The sequence below is a fragment of the Pogona vitticeps genome, chromosome 2 (genome assembly GCF_051106095.1).
Source record: "Pogona vitticeps strain Pit_001003342236 chromosome 2, PviZW2.1, whole genome shotgun sequence".
Taxonomy (NCBI): domain Eukaryota; kingdom Metazoa; phylum Chordata; class Lepidosauria; order Squamata; family Agamidae; genus Pogona; species Pogona vitticeps.
In genome coordinates, this window is record NC_135784.1 from 156,309,362 (window position 1) to 156,336,110 (window position 26,749).

Genomic DNA, 26,749 nt, shown 5'->3' on the forward strand with positions numbered 1-26,749 from the left:
GCGAGTAAATCAGTTACCCAATCTGAGACTAGGCATAAAGGAAAACAGCAGCCAAAAGACTATTCTAGCATATTTTCCTGCTCCTTGACCATGTTATGCAATGAATGCATGGGGTGCAGAGTGAGACAATGTCTGTTAATGCCTGTCTCTATGCGCATGTGTAGATACCTGGATAGCTGGCCTGGATGTATGTATCTGTATTAATACCCATTTTTGTGTTAGCCTTGGCTCAGCCCATTGTTGGCTGCTATTAATTCTGTTCCGTCAATCACAACAGATGTTGTGTGGTTTCCAGACAAGTATAATGGAGCCAAACCAGACTCTTTCTGCTACTTTCCCAAAGGCTGGACTTGCATATAGGGTAAAAAGGATCATGTCTTGTATTTGTCAGAGTAGCTGAGCACAGCCTTATTGCAACTAGCTTGGGAAAGGGAGGTCTTTGTTCTTTCATGAGTAGCATAGGATGTTCAGAGTGGGAAACTCCCAGCAGGGGCCAGGAGGCAGAATAAAAAGGCCTATGTGTGAAAGTACAGGGAGTAAGTCTTTAATTTCTCAAGACTGTTTGCCAGACGCAATAAAGCCTCTGCCTGGCTTTAATAAACTCCCTCTTCTTATTAAGAAAACAAGGCCCTTTTCCTGGAGAACTAAGAACTCCACGGAGAGGGTGTAACTTTTCATAATTATGATTTGTTTCGTGTACGTGTGCTTTGTGAGAATGCCAAAAGAAAAGACCCTTTGAAACCCCAAATATTTTCTAATTACAAGGCATGAAGAGATTGGAACCAACACAGCTGACACTGGACTTAGAAGATAGTTTTGATATTTTTTAAAAGAAGGATGTTCTGCTTAATAAGTCTTTATGAATTAAAAAAAAACAGAAAAGAAAAACAAGCTTTATTCCACAGCAGATTTTTTGAAAATTGTTACACAAAGTGAACTCCAGAATTGGACAACCTAGAATAAAAGAGGGCCCTGCTGCTGAGATGTAATTATGTAGGAATTAGAGAACTGCAGATATAGGTACTGTAGTTATTGCAAACCAACGTTCAGATCTTGATCCTAGGCGTATCTGCGTAAATGTATTTTCTCCACTGATGCCACTATATATCAACTGATCTGAATATGGGATATAGCAGCAGTACACACCAGATGTATTCACATTTGTTATAACTACTGTAACTGAATCATAAAGAAGCAGCTGTCCTTCAGAAGCCACATAAGCAACTTATATGCATTAAAGTGAAAAATAGTCCTATTATAACAAATGCAAGCCATTAGTGAGCTAAACTCATCAGGATCCTGGAAGCAACTCATGACAGCAGATTTCTATAACTTGAGGCTGGCCTTATTCCTTTTTCTTCTCCATGTGAAGATAAAGGAATTTTTTTTTAACAGACACAAGTATGCCTTTAGAAGTAATTAAGCAGTTACAGAGACGGAAACTCATACTAAATAGGCAGAGTCTTGGAAGGCTGGGTCATGAGTCTCCCAATACTTTCCCAGGTGTCTATTTGACATAAGGAAGGGGACAAGGAGTCTGTGGTTCAAAGGCATTTCTGAAAAGGAAGGGGATCCATCAAAGGCAGGAACCACTGAGTGAGGCCTTGAGCATATGCACTGACTATAGATGGTAAGAGTACGTGTAGGAAGGGAGAAACCACGAAGTAGGGTGAAATATCTGTGGGGGGGGACATGTATGCTCAACAGCCGGTGTGATATAGTAGATAATGTAATGAACTAAGGCTCAGGAGACTTGGGTTCAAATCCCTGTTGGAAATGGAAACTTAAACCACTCCATGAACATCTCACATGCCTCAGAAACTCTATTTGGTTGCAACTAGTTGGAAGTGACTTATGTTTGTTTGGAACACTGAGAAAGCAAGCACACTCCATACTGCAACATTCTGCCTGAGATTTTAATTGTACTGTATTATTTTAAATTGTATATAGATATTTTTGAAAAAAATAAAAGTATTTTCCATTTCATGGAGAAACACTAATATTTCGGTGCTTGCTTTCAGAAAGTTGCTGGACATTTAGTTGTCAAGGAAGTGCTGGTGGTTTTAAGGAAGTGCTGTAACATGTGTCCCAGCAAAAGTCCCAGCAAAAATATTTAACTTCAAAAATACTCCCATGTATTTAAACAGGCATAAATTCTCAAATGCTGCATGACTGAAGGCACTGAATTATACTTTTCTAATAATTCTATAAGGACTCTACTTAATTGTAAACCAATTTCTACACATGCTATGGCAGAATGGGATTACAATGTCAGATTGCACCAGTGGGCTCAAACATTTTCACAGGTTAAAAAAAAAAAAGCCAGCCACTAGTCCAGTCCACCCCTTTCGTTTTATGAAAGGATTTTTTTTAAAAAGCCTATGATCTCTATTTGCAAAGTTTACTTGGAAGTCTGTAATTCCATCTCCCTTCATTACCACTCCATTCTGCTGTGTGCTTATATATTGATTATATTTAAAACATGTGTATCCTGCCTTTCTTCACACAAAGGACCCAAGAGCATTTATATCATTAAAAAAGGACAGTACAGTACAGTATTTAAAAGTAAAAACAGTAAGTATACAAATATTTAAAAAGAATTAAACAAATATTATATTAAAATGGTAAATACATTCAGTACTAAAAACACATTTAAAAGTAACAAGTTACAACAATCCATTAAAAAAACCGTTCTCAGACAGCCAGTCACAGAAGGAAAGCTTGGCTGAAGAGAAAGGTCTTTGTCTGCTTGTGGAAGGACAACAAATATGGGACCAGTCTGGCCTCTGTTTGCAGAGAGAGTCTATCCAGAATCACAGTGTGGATTTTGAGCTAATAGATCCAGCACTGACATGGCATTCTCCTTCAGACACTTGCAGGAGAAATGTAGGGGACAACGATAGACACTCTTTGCGGCCTTCATAGATCTTACAAAGGCCTTTGATTTGATTAGCAAGGATGGCTTTTTTAACATACTTCCCAAGATTGGATGTCCACCTTGACTCCTTAACATCATCAGATCCTTTCATGATGAAATGAAGGTTTTTGATGGCTCACCATCAAAACATGAAATTCAAAGTGGAGTGAAACAGGGCTGTGTCCTCGCGCTGACTGACTCTGGGATCTTTTTTGCTGTCATATTGAAGCACACTTTTGGAACTGCAACAGAAGGCATCTATCTCTGGACTAGGTCAGATGGAAAGCTCTTTAATCTCTCTAGATAGAGAGCAAAGACGAAAATCAGTTGAAATGCATGTGAGACTTCCATTCTGCCAAAGACCTCCAACAACTTATGAATCGTTTTAGCAGGGCCTGCCAAGACTTTGGATTTATAATCACCCTGAAGAAAACATAAGTCATGGGCCAGGGCGTGGACTCACCTCCCTCTATTACTATCTCCACACAGGAATTGGAGGTTGTTCATGACTTCGTGTACCTTGGCTCAACGATCTCTGACACACACTCTCTAGATGTCGAGCAGGATAAACACATTGGCAAAGCAGCTACCATATTCTCTAGACTCACAAAGAGAGTATGGTTTAACAAGAAGCTGACGGCATATACGAAGATCCAGGTCTATAGAGCTTGTGTTCTGAGTACACTCCTGTACTGCAGTGAGTCCTGGACCCTTTGTGCACAGCAGGAGAGGAAGTTGAACATGTTCCATATGCATTGTCTCTGACGCATTTTTGTCATGACCTGGCAGGACAAAGTTCCAAATACTGTAGTGCAGTCCTGTAACAAGCTGGAATTGTTAGCATGTATACATTACTGAAACTGCAAAATCTATGTTGGCTCGGGCATGTTGTGAGAATGGCTGACAATGGGATTCCAAAAGATCTCCTGTATGGAGAATTAGTGCAGGGAAAGCACCCCAGAGGGAAACCACAGCTGTGATGCAAGGATACCTGCAAGCGGGATCTGAAGGCCTTAGGAATGGACCTCAACAGATGGGAAACCTTGACATCTGAGTGCTCAGACTGGAGGCAGGCGGTGCAGCAGGCCCTCTCCCAATTTGAAGAGACACCTGTTCAGCAGACTGAGGCAAAGAGGCAGTCCCGAAACCAGCAAAATCAGGGAGCTGGACAGGGGACAGATTGTGTTTGTCTTAAGTGTGGAAGGGATTGTTACTCTTGAATTGGCCTTTTCAGCCACACTAGACACTGTTCCAAGTCCTCTGTTCAGAGCACATTACCATAGTCTCTTGAGACTGAAGGATGTCTACTCTATTGAAGATCCCCAGTGGGTTTAAATAAGCAATTACCATACTTTATAGTAATTGTATGTATACATATCAGTATTATTTTACTTCGTAGTATATTTATTGATAAATACCTATGGTACGATATTAGTGACATATAAAGTTGGTGTATAAATCCTAATATTCTAATGATCTGATGATCGCACAATAAAGATTTTGACTGACTGACATAAATATGAGTTAGAGGACTGCATCCAAAATTTTATGAAAGAAATTACTATGGTTTCCACTTTCTTTTGCATTTTTTTTAACTTCTGAAAAGCCATTCCAGGAATTTGGAAGAAAATGGAGTCATTTTCAATACAGCAGTGGGAAAATAAACTGAAAGAAGGTGCTGGCATGTTCCTAGATAACTTGGCATGTGGAGTAGACACTTTGAATCCTGTGCCACACTGAATATCAAATAGATATGCCACTGTTTTTCAGTTTGCCTTATAAACATGTGGGATGCCACAAAAGCATGCACATTTATTTCTTAAGCAAAAAATTCTAGTTCATCTCTCTTGCTCTTTCTTTACAGATGTACTCCTTCAAGGCAGCTGCTGAAGGACTTAAGAGCCAACAGCTACTTTCATGCCATACTAGCAACATAATTATGCAGAACAGTCCCTGTAAAACCACAGACCAAACTTGAAGTATACTATTGCCTTTGTAGAAGCCTTTTTAAGAAGGTGGTATGTGACGGTGACTTTGTAGCCAGTATCACTGAAAGGCAGCTATTTTGTCTCTTTACTTTCAACTAGACTCAAAAGTTCTAGAATGTTTTTCTATCCCACTCCATTTTTGTTTATTCATACTTGTGCTGATACATGTTCAGCTACAAATGGGCTTCAGATAAGACTTACGCAATGGGAAACTCAATTGGAATTGTAAGTATTAAGAAACGTTCAAGGCAGTATTTTTATAAAACAAAAGAGTGAACACTTTACCCATCTTGTTTTAGTGTGCTTTTAACATTATGATTTGCAGGACAGATAGATAGATAGATAGATAGATAGATAGATAGATAGATAGATAGATAGATAGATAGATAGATAGATAGATAGATAGATAGATAGATAGATAGATAGATAGATAGATAGATAGATAGATAGATAGATAGATAGATAGATAGATAGAATCTTTATTCAATAATCATAAAATGTAACAGATGATTAAAGTTCAAGAAAAAGCCATAGAAGAAAAGCCACAGTCTAGCACATCTTTGAAACCATTTCAGTGCAAAACAAGTCAGATTTAGTGCACAGTGTGATCATACTGGGAAGCATTACTTTTGGTCAAATGGAGAGCCAAAGGAGTAAAACATTATCTGGCCACATCCACAGGATACTGGCAGAACTTTATGCCCATTTTAGCCAGCAGAAGATCTTGGGAAACAGACTGTCCTGGCAAGATTCCATTCCGTATCAAGAACTGTTGGAGGAGGGAGTAAAAGACGGTTTATTTTCTACTTTTGTAATGGCAATTTATGGGCAAAAAGGGGATTCCAATCCATGTTAACTGATGCTGAATATGCAGAAAAAGAAGGTGGTAACTGACTCTGATCTCTTTTTTTTTTTTCATTCTCTTTATGTATGAGATGGAGTGGAGAAACATTTATGACTGGATGTGTGAGAGGGCTGCAGTAATCCACCAGTGAGGGGAAGGAAACTTTTCAGCCCCCACTTTTATTACTCTGCCAGCACTCAATCAGAAGGTGTTCTTCCAGGGCTAATCACACAAAGGTTAAATGAAGCCAAACAAAGGAGAATGGGGTAAAAAGACAATGAAGAGTGCCTTCAAAAGGCTTCCAAAAATAAGTTGCAGGGTTAACATTTCTTGGCTCAAATTAAACCCAGACATCATAGGCCTTGGTAATAACAGAAAAGGAGCGCAGAGGCGAAGGCTGCACATGATAAATGAATACAGCTTTGTTCTTATTTTATTATATTTTAACTTGTCCTTTCATCTACAGGGGAGGGCAGCCGCCTTCTCTTAACCCCCATTTCCCCCATGTCTTCCTCTATACAACAACCCTGCGAAGTTGCGCCAGGGCAAGAAATCGTGACCTGGCCACCCACCCTGGGGTCCTTGAACCCAGACTCTCGGCGCCCTGACGTCTGGCCCTCCAACCACGACGCCACCCGCCCTCACAGATATTCCACGTTCGATCTCCGACTTCTCCGAGTGAGATTCGGGGGGCCCGCCAAGCGTTCTGCCTCCCTTCGGACACCGCCCCGGGCCATGTGCCCTCCAGAGGCGCCCTGCAAACCTCCTGCGAAGGCACCCGAAAGCCTGCTGCGGGCGCAAAGGCGGGAGGCGCGCCCCCTCCCAAAAAAAAGCCAGCAAGCCGAGGTGGGCGCCGGCCCGTTTTTCCCGCCTCCGCGTCGGGATGTCCCGAGGGTCCAACGCCGCCGCCCCCGTCCCCACCGCCCCCACCGTCCCCGCCGTCGCCTCCACTTCCACACGAAGGCCAGAGCACGCCCGAGGGCCCTTTTCCGAAGACCAGTTTCTGGCCGTGTGCCGCGAGTTACACAAGCCGAAGGAGGCGACCAGCGGCTCCTGGCACCTCATGGCCGATTCCCAGGGCTTTAAGATCTACCGGCAATACGACGAGGTGCGAGAGAGGCCGCGCCAGGCCTGCTCAGGCGCGGGATGGCGGGGCGTGTGGGAGGGTCGCTGCCGCGTTGCCTTAGCGACCGAGACGGGGCGGGGGGGAAGGAGGGAGGTGTGCGGGGGGGTTACCTTATAGTGGCGGTGGGAGGGCTGGAAGGGTTATTATGGAGGAGACGGCTGTTTCGTCCGTTGGTTTTACTAACTGCTCTTTTCCAGTCTCGCTTTTCCACGGAGGAGTTCAGGATTAATCCCACCTTGGTCCTCTTCTCTACACGTTATCCTCACGACAGTCTTTTGGTGGGTGGGCTAGGCTAAAAAGGGCTGCCCCAGGGTCGGTCGCCCCCATTAGAGCCTTGTGGTTTTGTCTCTAAACCCAGCGTTTTGGTCCCTTCAGCCCTGTAGAGAAGCCAAGTGCAGAATAAGTCGTCCACAATTTATACCCAAGATGGGTAAAGTCGAGCAACCAATTTATAGGTGATGTACTGTGAAATTGGTACCATTAACCGACCTGCTTCCATTCTTTGGTTGTATCTCTTCTTTGAAGAAATGAGCACAAAAGTGAATTTAAAAGGGCCGAGGCTTGTACAGAATGCCTCAGGTGCTCCAGAGACCTTTAATAAGAACTTCCCAAAGTTACTTTTCTGGTCTGCAGCCCACATAATCTTCCAGCCAGCATAGCCAGTGCAGTACTGCTTGTGGGATACTGGAGGTACTGCAAAATTTAAAAACTTCCAGAGCTGTACTGAAAGCCTAGTATTCTTTCTGCCAACGATGGCCAGCTAGATGCTTGAGGGAAGCCTCATCTTAAAGGCAACAGCCTCCTGTCGTCATTAATTCCCAGTGCCCGACATTTAGACTCTGTGTGAACATGGAGATTCCCTTTACCTCAGTGGTTTCCAACATTGGGTTCCCAGATGTTCTTGGACTAAAGCTTACAGAAGTCTTCACCACTAGCTGTAGGAATTGTAGTCCAATAACATCTGGAGACCCATTTTAGTTGAAATAGTCATGGATGGACCTCTTCCCCAGGATATTAAACTGTTCTCATGTGAGAGCAGGGGTTCATTCCAAGCTAGATGCTAAGGTTCACTTATTGAACTGAGCCTCAGCACCTCTTCTGAAAAATTAACAATTTATTCCACCTCTTTTGACAGTAATCAGTTGTAAAACAACAACAATGGCAAATCCTTTGAGAAGTAAATCTGCAGAACTGTATGGTAGGACACACTTCTAAGGATAGGATGCTGTTTGCCATAATTCCCTGCACAGTATGTGAACAAATAAAGCTTTCCCAGATGTAAAGGTCTAGTAATACGGGGACCATTAGGAGCAGAAGCTGCACTGAAAAGCAGTGTCAACAACAATGCAGCAGCAGTGTTAGGCCATCCAATGAACTGAGGCAGTCAAGGGAAGGAACAGTAAAGCATTGATTGTAGCCACAAAAGGGACTAGGTGAACACTAGCAATAATTGAGTAGAAGTCAAATGTTCCAAATAGATGGCACAGAACAGGACTGATCACTTCCTGTAGAATACTCAGCAGCAACTGTCAGCAACTATAAGCCTGTCCACACAGAACATTTGTTTAATTTTCTCTGCACCCATCATACCAATGACTGCATTCCAGTGTTCACACAATAAGGGTCTGAAATTAGTGTTAGCAGAGTCCAAGTGGGATAAAAACCTTTGCTTTCTGAGGGAATTACTGTCACCACTAGTGGTATTGGTATCTTGCTTTGCTTCAGCTTGCTCCAGTATTAGTACTGCATTGTTTGGGACACTTTGTGAGTCTGATGATGTTTTATTTTGGTTCCCCCCCCCTACTGATTGATCTGCACCCCTCAACACTCCAGGGACAGGTAAAATGAGGAGGGAAGGGAATTGGGAGTGCAGAAGGTGGAGAGAGGGCAGAGAAGACAGGCAAAAGAAGAGGGTTATCTGTATTGAACCTGAAACAATGGAACAATTTTGGATGTATGCAGATCCTGGGGCAACCCAGCACATCCCACTAGATCCAGCAACAAACTGGGGCAATAGATCCAACAGTAAATAATGTCCCCATGTGTAAGGACAAACACAGGAACGATCTATTCAAATCTACAACAACAGCAGCAAAAAAATTCCAGAATGACCTGAAACAACCCCAGAATTACTAAAGACAATACCGCTATTGGTATGGTTACCAAACACCACTCAGAATATGAGTCCTGAGTAGGTAAATTGCTCTCAGTTTCTGATATATACTATACATAGTGTAAAAAGAATGGAAATTTGACTCCCAAGGTTATTTATGAGAAACAGTTACCGGTAATTAGATGGTCAAACACTTGTCTGTGTTATATGTTGGTTGAGAGAATCACTCTTATTTTCCTTTCCTCTTCCGCTTCCCAGGCTTGAGATGAGATGAGAGTGAGTGTTAACAGCTGGACTTTGTCTTGCTTAACCATGGGGATGCACAACAGCATTCTGTTTTTCTTTCCACTACTCCTTTCATTTAGGAAAGTTCACCAGGACAAAGTTGAAGAACCTGTGTAGACTATACTGTAGATTGAATCTTTGTTTCAAGGTTTAGCTTTTTTCAGTATCCATGAGCAGGTCAGGAAGGTGGACAGGATGCCCAGAGTATAGTGCAAAGCAGACTTTTCTCCCCCCCCCTCACTAGCTCCCACAGTTTGTGTCCTTGGAAACTTGGCTCCTTTCCACTTTCGTCTCAGCAAACCCTATAAACAAAGTAGGGGGAGTGGTGTGAATTTGTGAGTTAAAGATCAAAAATATTTATTTTCTGAATGTCTAAGCAAGAAGATTTCTTTTTAGATGGGTTCTTACTACTATACATTTATGCTTGAATTTCAGCTTCAAAACTTCTGTTTTTCCATGAGTATTTTTCCAAGAATAAAGAACCATAGAACACTCCTGTCTTAACCATTATGTGCTAGTGAAATTTAAGGAAGTTAGGAACCTATCCCATGTAATATTTTGCATTCCATATTGTGATCTTTATTCTTTGTTTATATATATCTGTATGCATGCAAGTGCACATATGAATATCAAGTTTCAGAGCAGTGTAGTTTGACAGTAAAATCTCAAATGTGCAGAAGCAGACAAAACAGCCTTCACAGAAATTGAATACTACTGGGCTTTCATTTCATTACCTTTGAAGTTTCCTATATATAATTTCTGTTTACCATCTTGACTTTGCACCAGTGCAGACAAATCCTATTCAGCTCTCAGTTCTTTTTTATATGTCAACCTCTGTGTCACTGTCTGGAAAACAAAGTACAGTAGTATCCAGAATTCAAGTGCTAGTCAACTCAGTTCTAATACAAATCAACCATAGTAGGACTACAGTTGAACATTAAGACAGAAATCATGACAACAGAAGAATTACTCAGCTTTAATGTTGACAATGAAGAAATTGAAATTGTTAGAGTTTGTATACCTTGTTTCAAACATCAATCCAAATGGAGCCTCCAGTCAAGAAATCAAGATTGTTTTCAAGAGCAAACTTAAGACCTGGCTCTTTAGGCAGACTTTACCTCCTGTCACTTGAATATTTTTCCCATCTTGAACTGTATTACTACTGTTGTTTTTTTAATTATATTATATTGTTTTATCTATTATTGTTTAGCAGCCCAGAGTAGACTTCAGTCTAGATGGGCAGTGTATAAATTTAATAAATAAATAAATAAGAGAAATTGAGACACAGGAGAGCAGTAATGAAGGATTTGGAAAAAATAATCAAGTATAAAGATGTATCATTGGTGATCAAAGTCAAGATCATTCATACTGCTGTATTCCTGATTATTATGTATGGATGCAAAAGCTGGACAGTGAAGAAAGTTGACAGAAAAAAATAGATTCATTTGAAATATGCTGTTGGAGGAGAACTTTATAGATACTCGGACTGCCAGAAAGACAAACAAGTGGGCCCAAGAGAAAATGAAGCCTGAATTTTCTCTGGAGGCAAAAATGATTTAGGAGGTCATTCAGCCTTGAAATATTGAAGTCCTGCTGACTTATTGGCCGACTTAGACAGCTGACTTATTGTTGACCTACATAGTGTTTTTTATTGTATGCTTTCCTTGTATGAACCACCCAGAGAGTTATAACACTAAGGTGTGGTGTAGATGTGGAACTAATAAATAAGAGGGAACTTTTGTAACCTATCTATGGCCAGAGACAGCATGATTCAAGCAGTTGATAGAGAAGCCTGGAAGTGGAGTCCAGTCTAGTTAACCACAGTTTTTCAGCAAGAGAAGTGCTATAAAAATGGGATACATATTTGTGCTTGAAGCCTTAGCCATTTTAATTCTGTACGCTGAGAATGTCCAGAATAGATACAGCAGGAATTTGTATAATTGAACTTTGAAAGTGATGTACTGTATTTACAGTACTGTACTAGGTTAGCCTAGTAGTGTGATACTGTCCAGTCAACAAATGCTTTCATTGAGTGATTCAAGAACACTTTCACAAAAAGCCTAAAACAGGGGTAGACCCTCCCCCCCCCCCTCTCTCTCTCTCTCTCTCTCTCTCTCTCTCTCACACACACACACACACACACACACACACACACACACACACACACACACACACACACACAAACACACACACACACACACACACACACACACACACTAAATCCACTACTGCTTTCCCATCAGTATTCTTTTTCAGCAGGTAATCTGTGCATGCATGTGCACATATAGACAACTGTATATTGAATAACTGCATATTAGGAACCCATATGATATGTTACAGAGTGCCCAGAGATCTACCAATCAATTTCAGTTCAATCTTTTAATCTACCTTCTGCCAACCTCTCAGTTAAAGAATTTTTGTCTAAATTGCTTTTAAATGCAAAACCTAAATTGCACAGGATGTTTTTTTGAGTAACAAATGTGGTGCTTCCAGTTTCCCAGCCACTTTGAGAACAACTGAACTAGCCAGCAAAGAGCAAAGGCAATTTCAGCTTCACAGGTGAAATCATGTAAAGTTGATATTATGATTGGAGAAAAACAGACAGTGGAAGAATAATTCTGCTATGTTTTTGAAGTGTTTTGAAGAGTGACTAGAGATGGGGATATTTGTTATGTCCGCAGAGCTGGACGTAATGAGGGTCTGACCCCCTGGGGTGAGACCATTCACTCACACATCCACTGCTGCCACCAGCTCCGCTCTCCCTTCCAATTGCTGTGGAGCTTGTGGTTGGCTATCCACTCGTCAGCCTGGCAGGGAGACTCATCTTCTCTCCTGCCAGGAGTGGAAGTTGACTGCGAGTTCCAGAACGATTGGAAAGGAGTGAGGAGCCGGCAGCAGCAATGAACATGTGAGTGGACAGTCTGGCCCCAGGGGGCTGGACCCTTGTTACATCCAGCTGTGTGGAGGTATTCGTGTACGAATATGAATACCCCCATATCTACACATGACATGCCTGTGTTGTATAATGAGCTGTTATGAACAGCAGTTTTTTCATACTGCTTTTTAACTGACAGTAAATATTATGAACTCTATTTATATCAGCAGGATATAAGGTTGGTTCCCTAGTGTGCTTTCTTTGAATGTTGTGATGGGTTCTGTGTTGCTGTTTCTTGCTTAATCTTGAGTGCACTGGTACACCTCCAGTATACTATACAGTTTTTGGGATTGACTGCATGTGCCAGCATGATGACATGTCAGAAAAAAATGGTATGAAAACCATGACAGACTTTGGGCTTATGGCTCAAGATGCCAGTCCATTTTTTGGCCTTCTAGTACAGTTTATATGTTTGACTCACTGTGTGCCTTCCTTGACATTATGGTAGTGAGATAATGGGGAAAAAGCATAGTATTAGCACGAATGATCACAAAGCACCCCTTTCCTCTTGGCCAGCTTCGACATAAAAGAAGTGAAGTTTGGTATATGGCATGTGACACACCTGGGGCAGGGAGGCCCTAGGAACTGCAGGTATAGCTTCACTTGCTGAATTCCCTAACATACCCACATGGACGTGACAGATACTTCAATAACCCGCAGCAAGCTGTAAGAGCAAAGGCAGGGTGAGGCGAGGTAGGGTGAGAGGACAAGTAGGACTAGCATTCGATCTGACCTATGGTAAACTCTTGAAGGAACCATGAGGGAAAGAAATTAGCACGTAGGGAGAAGCAGAATGGTGGCAATCAACATCTGTGTTCCTTCATTGTTAGCAGAATGAATTACAGTTTCATCCTGTGAAGAGAACATATATTGTACCACATTTTTGAGTCAGCTTATGAGGTGGTGCTGACAAATATTGAGCCTTACCCAGAAAAAAGTGAACTAGGAAGCTGTAAATTGCAGGGTGTGTTGGTCAATTTGCCTATATTCAGTTGTGCAAAAATCAACTACAGTACCTATGAGTTTAACTTATCTTTCATTTCCAGCTCCAAATTGAACATGGCAGCACCTCCAGAAAAGTTCAGTGTGGAAGAGCATAGGACCATAATCAAGCTCCTGTTTCTCCAAGGGAAAGGTGTAAAGGAGATCCATGATGAAATGTCACAAACTATGGGTGATAGTGGCCCTTCATATGCAACAGTTAAACATTGGGTTTTAAAATTTAAAAACTGACAATTTCGGTGTTGAAAGTGAGAAACCTAGTGGAAGGCCTGTTTCTGTCTCTGTGCCTGCAAATGTGAATGCCATCCATGAGATGATCATGGAGGGTGGCCGAATATCAGCCAGAAGTATTGCTACATATCTGGCAATATCCTGTGAGAAAGTTGGTGCCATTATCCACAACAACTTGGAAATGAGAAAGCTGGCAGCAAAGTGGATCCCCAAACTTTTGACAACTGAACAAAAGAGGAGATGTGTGGAGACATCGGTGGCTGTTTTGGAACATTTTGCAAGAAATGAGTCAGATTTCCTGGGCAAACTGGTAACTGACGATGAGACATGGATCTATTGTTATGATCCTGAGACAAAGGAATGGAGGCACAGTGGTTTCCCCCAGGCCAAAGAAGTTCCGAGTGCAAAGGTCGGTACAGAAGCAAACGGCAACAGGTTTTTGGGATAAGAAGGGAGTTCTGCTGGTGGACTACCTCCAACAGGGTTCAACCATCAATGCAAAATATTACTGTGCTTTATTGACGAAGTTGAGGCGAAACGTCAAGGAAAAACATCAAGAAAAGCTCTCCAATGGTGTCATCCTGTTGCATAACATCACCTCGTCACACACTGCAGGTGAAACAATGGCAAAACCAGCGTCCTTAGGCTTTCAAGTGATGTCCCATCCACCCTATTCTCCTGACCCGGCTCCTTCTGACTATCATCTGTTCCCCAAACTAAAAAAAATACCTAAAGGGACAACGATTTGGGAGTGTTCTGGAGGCAACTAACGCTGCAAATGAGTGATAACACCAGCAGTCAGAAGAATTTTATTTGCAGGAAGCTGCAGGACAGATGTTGCAAGTGTGTTGACTTCCTGGGGGAATATGTAGAATAGTGTGGCAGTTACAGCTTCCTAGCTCAATTTTTTTTCTGGGTAAGGCTCAATACTTGTCAGCACTCCCTAGTAAATGTCGTGAGTAGTTGGATTCATTTTATTGAAAAAGCACACCTATAATTAGAAGATATTTGTAAGCTGTTAACCTGGTATTGGCAAGCGATATAAGTTACTAATGGAAGTCATTCAGGAATTTGGAATTAACACTCAGTAATTTAGTATTACAGGATACAGAGTGCTACAATTACAAAGTGTTGTTTTCTTCCAAAGCTGCACTTAGTTTTAATTAGTGGAAGTGAATTACTTGGTATCTGTGGTGGAACGCTTTGCCTGTGCATCTTTCTGTACCATGAGCATTACCCCATAGAGAGTAAAAATGCTAATCACTGTTATGTGCACTACAAAGCCTCTTTAAGATATTGTAAAGGCTAAGAAAAAAAGGTAGTGTAGGGTTTGTGAGCAGAGATTGCAATGCATTTGCTAACAGATCTTGAAGAATCAGAATGTTCTTTAGCTTCCCACCTATATCCAAAACCAGTCCTAATGGGAGAATATTTTCCTTATGCTTCCCTAAAGTATCCCTGACAGTAAAGTATAATACTCAGTCACTAATTTAGGGACAATATTCCTGTCCAAGAGCATGAACAAGCAAGCAGAAAAAAAACTGCTTAGGAGGAAAAAAGCAAGTTTGCCTGCCTTCACCTCTACTAATTTAGGAAGCCATTGGATGGGAAGACTCAAGGAGGACTATCACTATGCTCCAAAATCTCTGAGTTTCCCTTTACTCCTGAAAAGATATCAGAGATTAGGACTGGGAATAAACTAAAAGAAAAAGAAAGCAAATTTGATTTAAGAAATACAGTTCTACCATGTTTCCCTGAAAATAAGACAGTGTCTTATATTAATTTTTGCTCCAAAAAACGCATTAGAGCTTATTTTCATTTTTAGGGCTTGTTTTATTTTTATTTTTCATGTACAACAATCTAAATTTATTCAAATATAGTCATGTCATCTGCTTGCTGCATAATGGTGGAGGGCAGGGTTTCACTTAATTGGGGCTTATTTTTGGGGTAGGGCTTATATTACGAGCATCCTGAAAAATCAAACTAGGCTTATTTTCAGGTTAGGTCTTTTTGGGGGGTGGGTGGGGGGAAGGGTAACAATCCTGGTCTTCAGTTCTGAATTTGCATGGGTCTCCGTATCTTTCTGTAGCTTTCTGTAGTAGTTGAAGAAGTTACTTATCTTACAAAATAATAGATGGATACAAAGAAAATATATAGAGCAGATTAAGTTATTCAAATGTAGAGGGAACTGTGGTTCACCATCATCCTGCTATGCATTGTTCTTTAATGTGAATGCAGACCAATGATTCAAGTAGAAGGAAAACTGTTCTTCAATGTACTGTATTTGAATATACTGTATCAGCAGTTACCTCTGAGGGATATAAATGCATTTGGCTAATACTGCTGCTTATATCTTTGTTATGGTTAATGTTTGGGCCGTCTATACAGTATTTGGGGGTGGGTGCCTTTGCTCATCTGATCCACCTGGTTATGGAATAAATTGGAGTCCTGTTTATATGAGCAAGCTTTGGAATATATCTCAAAATAAAACATTTAGGATGTTCTCCTGACTAAAAAGGAATATTTGCCATTAGTCATTGTATTTTTCCCCCTGTACCATTTACAAAAAGTGAAGGCGGAATGGCTGCAATTTAGAGCAGGATGTACACAGTATGGAGTGCTGAGGGCCATGCTGGAATTGTTATAGCATTGGATGGCCATACTTAATGACCCTGATGAAATTTGCAGACACCAGGCTGGTAATAACCATTTTTTTATTCCAAGCCATGTGCCACTACTCTGAAATTCTTGCTCTGCTTATAAAGAACAATGAGATGTGTTTTGAACGGATGTTCTGTACAGATGCTCAAATGGTCACATTAATCAGATTAGACCTGTATACATAGTAGTCCCTGTTCACATTCATTCAGAGTTGAACTTCCCTTCGTCCCTAGTAAGGTAAAGGTAAAGGTAAAGGTTCCCCTTGACATTTAGTATAGTCACATCCAACTCTAGGGCACGGTGCTCATCTCTGTTTCCTGCCTTCCTTGATCAGCCGCCTAGAGTGGTCCTCACCCGACCAGATAGGCGGGATAATAATAATAATAATAATAATAATAATAATAATAATAATAATAATAATAATAATAATAATAATAATAATAATAATAATAATAATAATAATAATAATCTTCTGCCTTCCATATGTTTTGGCTAAACAACACCCATCATTCTGTGTCAGTGTGTCTAGTGATGATGACAACTATAGTCTAAAACAACTGGAGGCTAGTCTGTTCTTATTAGCGCTATTATTTTGGAGGTTATAATACAGTATTCCAATTTCAATTATTGAATCACAAAGTTTCGATCCCAACTCGATTTCTGCTTCTCCTGGGAATCTATGTTGTCTTTTACTGGGATCAGGCTCCATTTCCACAATGGAAGAATGGACATCACTGGAATGCACTGCCACCAGAATGGCGAAGCTTCTGGTATTACTGCAAATATTTCTTTGTTTCAGCTGCCAATCAGTAATACAGACTTGTAAAAGACACTGCTTAAATTTCCTTTCCAAGTCTATACTACAGCTCCTAACAGCATTGTGAGAATGCATATGGGCCAGAATTGTGCTTGGTCCTAGGGGAATGTCACTGATTGTGGATAATTAGTATTTATCCTGTGAAAATATGGCTGCTTCTATGTTGGCTGAAATCCTGTTGTGCTGCTCTCCATGTACAATGGTAATGATGTCAGCAACAGCAGCAAATCACTACTGATTAAAGGCTTCGTGGTGGCGCTGTGGGCTAAACCACAGAAGCCTGTGCTGCAGGGTCAGAAGACCAGCAGTCATAAGATCGAATCCATGCGACGGAGTGAGCTCCTGTCACTTTGTCCCAGCTCCTCGCCAACCTAGCATTTTGAAAGCATGTAAATGCGAGTAGATAAATAGGTACAACCTCGGTGGGAAGGTAAAATGATGATCCCTAGTCACGCTGGCCACGTGACAACGGAAACTGTCTTTGGACAAACGCTGGCTCTACGGCTTGAAAATGGGATGAGCACCGCCCCCTAGAGTTGGACATGACTGGACTAAAAAAATGTCAAGGGGTACCTTTACCTTTACCTTTGCAATTTCAATAGCAGTTTGCCTTTAATCACCCGGGATTTACTGATCATTCCCTTTGTGTATGTGGAGGTGTGCAACGGGATTTCAACCATTATGTCTTAACTAATACAGGATGGGACTGTAACTTCACTTTTGGATTCATATCCGTGTCATTTTAATACTGGAAGATAGCTTTGTATATACCTGAAGGGACAGATTGCCTGCTGCAGTGACATTGAAAGCCCAGCAAACCAATTAGTACCTTGGCTGTGGTAGATGGCAGACTAGATTGTTCATGTGATGTCCTGCAGTAAGTATAAGGGAATTGTTTAATATAGGAGAGTTCAGGGGAGTTTATGCAGGAAGTAAATTTCAAGAGTCACTTCTGAGTAATTGATATATCTTTGGGGGAAAAAGGCCTCAGGGCGTAGGATTGGGTGGATGTGTACCTTCATTGCCAAAATTAATTTTTGCAATGGTACTGTAAGGAAGGGGAAACATTTAATGTCTTATTCAAAATGCTTTGTGAGTCATGTATTCCTTTCTTGTTGGGTTCATAAAGGCCCTAGTTGACAGCAATGAAAGATGAAATGATTTTTAATGAGCAGAAAAGTTCACAGTCATAAAGTTCTGTTAAATATTTCAGCATAAAATGCAAGATTAGATTTAATCACAATTATTTCTGGTATGAACAGAGTATTTCTGGTGATTTGGTAGTTAAAATTCTATTCACAGCCATTGTTTAATGTCATTTTGTCATTGCCTTAGATATAATGCCTTCTGTTATACAGTATGTGAAACCATTGTGTTTTAAAAACAGTGAGTATACAAGTAATTTTAAAGGATCAAATAATTACCACACTAAAAAATGGTAAACAAAAACAACCCCAAAGCGTAAGGCACAACCATCAATTTCAGACCTCCTGAACAATTCTTAAGAACCCCTTTCACTGAGAGAAAGCTGACAATGTATGGTGAAATTATTAGATTTTTTTGGACAGAAAGTTCTGGTATATCAATCAAAAACACAAAACAAAACAAAGCGACCCACTAAGATTGATTGCTTAAACGGGGGGGATGGCAGTAGTTTGCAGGATTCATACATAAAGGAAATAGTATACAATCAAAATATTGTAAAATTATGGTCAATATCCAATGCTGCCATTCTGCCCACTGAAGACATGATCTTCAGGCAGCAGATTAGCAACAAACATTACAAAGCACTCAAATTTAGGGGAAATAGAAACAGGGCAATATTAAGGATTACACTTAGACATGGCTTGTGCTCTCCAAAAGATGTCTGAAATAAACCTGAGTGGAGTACTTCTGATTCTCTCTCTGAGCATTATCTCTCTCTTCCCCCCAAATAGAAATCTGGACTATATGAGTATAAACTCTATGGTATTCTTAATGACTGTGCCCCAGAGCTGTGTGCTGATGTCTACACGGATTTAAACTACAGACCAAAATGGGACCAGTTTGTTAGAGGTTAGTATTAAATTAAAAGTGTAATTAGACAGTAATGATAGCGTTTTTATTACTCTTCCCCCCCCTCCTCATCCTCCCTGACTGTTAAAATTTTAAAGATTTGTTCACATTTCAGATGCATGGGTACTATTTTTGAAATAAGAAAAATGCACTAAATGGATATTTCTTGTGTACTAAAGGTTATGTGATCTCAAGTTGATTCTGAAATTGTGATTCTTTCCAGGGTTTTCTAGATATAGAGTACTCAGAAGTGCTTATTGAAAATTGCATGCATTGTTTTCAGAAGGCATTCTTCTGAAAAATAAGGCCATGTCTTTGATGCCGTCTGATTCCTCCTGTTGGATAAGAAACTATGACAAGTATCCTGTTGCCTAAATGCAGAGTGTAAGGGAAACTGCCGAACTTTTCTTCCTGCTCAGGCAGGCTCCCTGTTGTTTGCCCATGCGTGCGATAGTTGAAAGATTGGTGGCACAGTGGGTTTTGTGACAGGAAGCCTGCAACAGCTGGAAGGGGGCTTCCTTGACTGCACCTCTTCTCCATGTTTATGCAGTAGGGTGCTGACCAAAGTGTCAGTTCTGAAAACTGATTCCTTATCTGAATTCAGCTGTTTTGATTCTTCAGCAGTCATCCTTATATTGATTCATGGGAATACAATTTTAATCACCAGTACTTTTTTCTGTACTTGTGTTGAACCTAGGTATTATCGAATGAATGAATGAATAAATGAATAAATGAATAAATAAATAAATAAATAAATAAATAAATAAATAAATAAATAAATAAATAAATTCTAGTGTTTGCCCATGAACTTCAGTAGATTGCTTTTGTCAATTAATAGAGATATTGTATTCTCGAAGGCTTTCACGGCCAGGATCTGATGGTTGTTGTGGTTTTTTTGGGCTCTTTGGCCGTGTTCTGAAGGCTGTTCTTCCTGACATTTCACCAGTCTCTGTGGCCGGTATCTTCAGAGGACTGGAGTAGGAACTCTGTCCATGCAGATCACCAATGGGCAGATAACTAATGTAAATATGATGTCTTATTGCCCCATATTTTTGTCTCTTTTTGAATCTAAATAGACAACATTTGGGCAATTACGGTAGTATTCCTGATTTCTTGAGAGTTTAGAAAAATATTGGCAATTTTAAAATACTGTTTTTAATGTAAGATAATGAAAGATGGCTTTGCAAGAGACATACCAGAGATCATATGTCAGCAAAAGCTGGCAATAGGATGAACAAATAACAGGTATGTACAAACCAGGCAACCCTTCACTGTCCTTAGTCTCTTCCCTTTCTCTGAGAAAAACAATGTGCTGAACCTTTTGCAGGGTTTTCTAGGTAGAGAATATTCAGTTACCTTTCCCTTCTTCTGGGAGCACCCTGGGCCTGTACAGCTTGCCCAAGGCCATACAACCTGGTTCTTCTTGAGAGAGGCACAGTGTGAAATTGAACTTCCAGCCTCTGGCTTTGTAGCTGGCTATCTAACTCATGGTGCTATCCAGCCAGCTGTAGCTTTTACTTCTTGGGGGGGGGGGAGAAAAGAAAAGAAGAAAATGAAACATCCTGTTCTTTAAAGAGGTGCTTCTGAATCAGAGAATATCAGACATGACATTTCCCCCCACACCTTTACTTTTTAGTTTGATTTTGTTTGCAGCTTAAGAAATTGAAATGAAATGGGATGTCCACTGGAGTATTAATATGCATCAAATTAATACTCCAGTGACCTCTTGTGGAAAATGTGATATCCTGTTGGGTCCTATTGGTATTTTGGAACATAAATGTTTCCCCCATCTAATAATTCACAGTCCATGTAAAATTTTCTGGGAAAATATCCAAGTGTAACAATTTGTATTAGGCTCTTTTATAAACGTAAGTACCATTTCTGCCTTCTTATATGTATATTAACTGCAGTAGCCCTCCTTGCAGCCATTTCCCCATTATTTTTTTTTGGGGGGGAGAGAAGCATATGTAAAGACAGAAAATGCAGAGGTCTTGTTTACAGATGCTGAGGCTTCCCCAAACAATCCTTCATTTGGCAAATCTAGCTGGACCATCTCAGCTTGGGCAACATGAGTGCCACTTCTCATCCTTCCACGCCCCCTTGCACCCCAAGTTTACTTTTATCGAGTAGAGGAAAAAGGAAGAAGAGTCAAGGTTGCTGTTCTCAGGAGCAGCACAATGTATCCAAGAATGCATATGTGTTGTATGTGTAACTTAAACAACATTGGATTCATGTTCCATAAGTGTATCTCCTGTGTGCCTGGCACTTTTTCCCCAATGCAAACCTGGTTGACTAAGCTCTTTGCTTTGAAGGTATCATTTTGTCGTACATAGTAGCCAGCCTGAAAACTCAGGTGTCCAGCCTCAAAAGCTGCCCTTTAAAGCCCTAACCTCAAGAATTATACCTTTAAGAACCATGCCTAAATTTCCTGTTCCTTTCTGTGATTGCAGCCCTAGAATTTGACTTTCGGTATAGCTGTTGCCCACTTTGACCGACTCCTCAGGATTCTGCACCTGAACATGACCTTTGCTGAGGCCTGAAATGCACATGGTTAAGGTTTATGTCTGAGTCTTCTGTAGCAGGTTTAAGGAAACAATTGCTTGATAATCTTTATATCTGATACATAAATTCAGTTAAATAAATAAATCATGTTATGCATCTAACACATTTCCTCTCTAATTTGTAGACATATGTGAAAAAACACATGATGGCAGACCAGCTATCTACTGGGAAGTGAAGTTCCCATTTCCCTTAACAAACAGAGATGTATCCTTCAAGTTTTGATTGGAGCTTTACTTTTAACACTTGTAGCTACGGACTCTGGCCTGATTCCTGCTTGTCTCTAGGACCTAAAATTTTTATAATGGATGGACAACCCCCTTAAAAGAAAAGACATATTGATTTGCATCCTTGTGAACTGTATCCCCCCACTTTTTTTCTTTTACACTTCTGTCCTGTTTTTCCTGCTGTGTTCTCAAAGTGATGTTCTTGAATCTCTCCCCCCCCCCCCCCGCTTTTCTTCCTCAACAAGAACAACCTTCTCAGGTTGGGCAGGCTAAGTGACAGAGACCAGCACAAGCTCACTCATTACATTTTATGGCTCTCTGAGGAGTAAAACCCAGATGCCCTGAATCCCATGCCAGTGCTCCAATAATTCCTGAAGCAAGCTAGTTTTTTACACATTTTCAAAACCAAGATATCCTCCTTTCAGTGTAAAAACATCAGTTTGTGGCTATTTGCCTCTTGAAATCTATATTGCTTCCACTGTATACATAATATTTTAAAATACTGTTTAATTCTTCAACTTCAACACAGTATGTTTTTACTCGTGAGCGTCGAGATATGGAAGTTGATGGGAGGAAGATCTATGTTATATTGGCTAAAAGTGTGCAGACTAATAAATTCCCAGAAAAGTCTGGTATTGTTCGAGTAAAAGCTTATAGACAAGGTGTAGCATTTGAAAGCGATGGCAAGAAAGGATCCAAAGGTAAGAAATCTATAAGTAGCTTTATAGGAATATCAACTTAAAGCAGCAATTTTACATTTCTAAGTCAAACTTAACTTTCCAGTGAACAGATATAAATATAAATTCAGAAAACTGTTTGGAATCTGTTATTTTAAACTTGTTCATAACCAAATCGTTCAGAGTGATGAAGAGAATAATAAATAGTGAACTGTTTCTAAAATAATCCCTCAGAACTGAAAAATGTGTATTAAAACTGCAAAAGTGGTTTATCAAAAGCAAGTATAAATTAATGCATAGGCAAAGCTGAAGGTTCCCCTTGACAATTTGTCCAGTCGTGTCCAACTCTAGGGGGCGGTGCTCATCTCCTTTTCCAAGCCATAGAGCTAGCGTTTGTCCAAAGACAATCTTCCGTGGTCACGTGGCCAGCGTGACTAGACATGGAATGCCGTTACCTTCCCACCATGGTGGTACCTATTTTGCACAGCGGGCGGCCATTTTGACAGCCGCCAATCAGCTGTTTTCAGTTCATCGTAATGTGAAGAATCGGTTCCCGAAGCAGGGAACCGATCATCACAAAGCAAAAAAACCCCCATTCAAACATTGTTTTGCGATCGCGAAAGTGATCGCAAAACAGTAATCGTACAGCGGTTTAACGAGGTAATTGTTAAGCGAGGCACCACTGTACTCGCATTTTGCATTTTGCATGCTTTTGAACTGCTAGGTTGGCGGCAGCTGGGACAAGCGATGGGGGCTCACTCCGTCGCATGGATTTGATCTAGGTCTTCTGACCTTGCAGCACAGAGGCTTCTATGGTTTAACCCGCAGTGCCACCACATCTCTCTAAATTAATGCATACTGAGGATTATAATCTAGGGATGGGACTTTTGGAAAAAACAAACAAATTTGCAACCCCACAGTTTGGTTGAAGCTGAAGCCCCCGAGCTGAATTATGGGACTGGGAACTATCAAAGAGCAGTCCCTCTTAGTTCCTTGCCATTCCTGCAATGGTTCTTTGTGGCCTCTAGAAAGTGCCCAGCTGCACCTTTGCAAGTAATGAAGATTCCCTGTGACTTGCAAAGATACACGGAAGAATGAGTTCTAACAAAGGTTGCCTCCATTATGGTGTGAAGGTGCAGCTGGACACTTTTCAGAGTGCATGAAGAAGTGGTTCAGGAACAGCATGAAGGTAAAGAGGACTGTTCTGCCACTTCTGTTTCGTAGATCTCAGTCTTATAATTTGGCCTGGGGGCTTCCCATCAAATTATAAGACAGTGAGTTTCTTTTTTCCTAAAGTTCCTCCCCACCCCTCCATTGAAATCCTAGTTTCCTATCCTGTAAATGTGGTCTCAGTTGGTGCTGACTAATTACAAAAGGGATCTTGAGGGTTTGGTGGAAGGAAACATTTGCCTACTGTGAGACTGCTATAAGAAAAACAATTCCATGCTGAAGGTCATTAGGAAAGGAATTCAAAATAAAATCGCCCGTGTCATAAAACCTTTATATAATTAGATAGTGTGACAACAGCTAGAAAGTTCTGTACAGTTGCGGTTATCACATTTTAAGGACTGTGCTGTAGAGCAGTGGTTCCCAGCCTTGGGTTCCCAGATGTTCTTTGACTAAAACTCCCAGACGTGTTCACCACTAGCTGTACTTTTCAGGATTTCTGGGAGTTGTAGTCTAAGAACATCTGGACTATTTAATGCTGAGAAAATAAGTCAATCATGGCCGTGCATCGTGTGATTGGAAATGCTCTAAAACAATGGTCCCCAACCCCTGGTCTGTGGCCTCACACCCCCGATCAGTCTGTGGTTGGAAAAGGTTGGGGACCACCAATCTAAACAACAGCCAAAGAAGCATAACAGGTTCTTTTGCCCTGTGTGATCAAGCGCTTAGACTGATTCCTGTTGAGGCCGCTGTCACACCTCCACTCTGCCTTGCTAATTGAATTGTATGTGGGCTTCACCCAACATCTTTTCTTCTTTTCTTAAAATGGAAAATCTGTTAAGGCAAAAAGGACAGGATTAGATGTGCAGTACTTTCTGATTGGTAGTACAAAGAGCATTCATTCTGAAAACGAGTTTGTTTGAATAGAATGTATTTGTGAAGGGGCTTTAACATAACTGCTTTATACAAACATTTGAATGGCTTTTTAATTTTTTTTCTTTTCAAAGTTTTCATGACCTATTTTGATGATCCTGGTGGCAAGCTTCCTTCATGGCTGGTCAACTGGGCAACTAAGGTAACCAGAGTACTGGAATCTCCATAGGATCAATTCAGTTGGTTTCACCAATTATTCAACTAGGTTGAATCCCCCTTGGGAAAACTAGATACTAGAATATTAAGAACAAAATACAGAGCAACAGTTCAGACCGCCTTATTGCCATTCTTTTCTCTCATGTCAGTTGTTGAAGTGATTCCAAAGCCAAATCCATCAGTAGAGCAGTACTCTTTACAGTGTCTATTTGCATGTCCTATTCCCAGACCTGTCTTCTCCAAAGGCAGTTGAAGTGTCTCCCACAGTTAATTGTCTCTTTCTCTCACTGAGTTATTCAGACCATGTAACATTCCCAACAGTGACAAAGAAGCATTTTAGTATGAGTTTAAACCTACTCGGCCAACAGTTCTTGCTATTATAATTATTTATGGATTTGTCTAGTATCTTTTTTGCCTTTTCATGTTGTCTATTTATCCCCTTTACCTTCTCAATTTGCAGAGCAACTTAGAGATTTAACTCTCTGTAATGGAATAAACAACTCTTCATCTCAGAGCGTCTGTTCACTGCAAGGGCTAAGGACCACTGAGGGCAGTCACTTCAAGCAGAGCTCTCTGCTTCTCCTCCTTCATTCACCATTCACTCTTTCATCCTTTCACTTTTTTTCATTACAGTAATACCCTGCTTAACACTGCCCTGTTTAACACTGTTTTATTAGAACACTCTTCTCATCGACCCTCTCAAAAGTCAGTGCCTGACTACACAGGCATTCATCCCCCTGTTTGGTCTGCTCTGGGGATGGGCTGATTTGTTTCTTTTGCCAGGGACTAGACTATGTAAGTAAGTGCCAGGATAAACCAGCCCAGCCTTAAAAGTGTTTCTACTCACACCTTTCTGGTTCCCTGTCAGGGGCTACTGTTTTATAGGTGCAGATAGGATTGCTCTCTTTATGTGATCCAGGCATTTATTTAGAAATTTCTGCTTAGCTCTCCTAAGGAGAGCTGTGGCCAGTCAGCATTAAGGCAGCTGGAGTGGGAAGGGTGCAACACAAATTAGTCAGTCAGTCGAGGGGAATGGAAACTGCTACACATAATTGCTTATACAGAACACATACTGCAGTTGAAGGCAAAGAATGTGCACAAAGCAAACCTGTATTGCAATATTGTGGCACACTGAGCAGAGGAAAATGCTCACTCAGTTATAGGTAAAAAAATCTATCTCATTTCAAGAATCAAATGTACCAGGCCATATCAAAATTTGCCTGCCTCATGATTTGGTGAATAGCCTAGTTCTTGCTTAGTTGGTGTGGGTGCAGCAACACAGGAAAGCACTTCCATGTCCTTAGAGGTAGACTAAAATCAGTAAAGATCAAATATCCAAGACATTCTTGTGGCTTTTGGTGTATGTGTTCATAGACTTGTGGCATATTGTTTCATTGTTGTCACTTCTATAAAACTATTTTGAAAGATTTCAGTGCCAGTAGCCGGTTGCTGCAGTGGTATACAGGAGACAACAGTCATTCAGATCCCATATTGCCACATTAATCAGGATGTTGTAAAGCGAAATTTGATTGCCCCCCTCAACAAATATGATGCTTGTTTAAGCTAGTGGGTGGAATATGATTGTTTTAATGCAGGTTTTTATAATGGTTTGAAAGACACAAAAATAATGTTATCAGTGGAAAATTGGTAGTTACTTCATAAGCAATAATATGGATAGGCATAATTGTTTTTGCCATTCTTTTTGCAGACTGGAGTGCCTAACTTCTTAAAAGACATGCAGAAAGCTTGCCACACTTATCGCAAGAAATAAACTTCCCCATGAATTCAATCAAAATTAATGGTTTAACGGTATATCTTCCAAAGATGGATACTGGCATGGATAATCAGTCATGACAAAACACTGAATAACATCTGACCTCTGGGAAAATTAATGGTTTAACGGTATATCTTCCAAAGATGGATACTGGCATGGATAATCAGTCATGACATAACACTGAATAACATCTGACCTCTGGGATGGTAATCATGATCCATGTAAGTCCCAACACATATGACAGTAAAACATATTAAACTTTCTGGTTTTCATTTTCCACTA

The 26,749-nt window shown here is 40.6% G+C and overlaps 1 protein-coding gene and 1 long non-coding RNA gene across 4 annotated transcripts; one reads left to right on the top strand and one right to left on the bottom strand.

Moving 5' to 3' along the window:
- Positions 1 to 113: 113 nt before the first annotated feature.
- On the top strand, positions 114 to 26,749 carry PCTP (phosphatidylcholine transfer protein). 3 transcript variants are annotated; one of them, XR_012083935.2, is made up of 7 exons: positions 114 to 6,857; positions 18,857 to 18,974; positions 21,661 to 21,740; positions 22,290 to 22,461; positions 24,612 to 24,679; positions 26,402 to 26,570; positions 26,664 to 26,749. XR_012083935.2 is itself a non-coding variant. In XM_072990934.2 (6 exons), exons 1-6 carry the CDS (start codon positions 6,633 to 6,635, stop codon positions 26,462 to 26,464), a joined length of 726 nt encoding a protein of 241 aa, XP_072847035.2. In that variant the 5' UTR covers positions 114 to 6,632; the 3' UTR covers positions 26,465 to 26,749. The 3 variants fall into 3 exon arrangements, 2 of the variants coding, with proteins under 2 accessions (XP_072847035.2, XP_072847036.2); XM_072990934.2 differs by having other exon boundaries at positions 26,402 to 26,749; XM_072990935.2 differs by lacking the exon at positions 24,612 to 24,679 and having other exon boundaries at positions 26,402 to 26,749.
- LOC144586631 (uncharacterized) lies at positions 24,587 to 26,717 on the bottom strand. Its single transcript, XR_013541556.1, has 2 exons — positions 26,664 to 26,717; positions 24,587 to 26,570 (listed from the first exon to the last, which is right to left on the bottom strand). It is a non-coding gene; the product is annotated as an uncharacterized LOC144586631 (long non-coding RNA).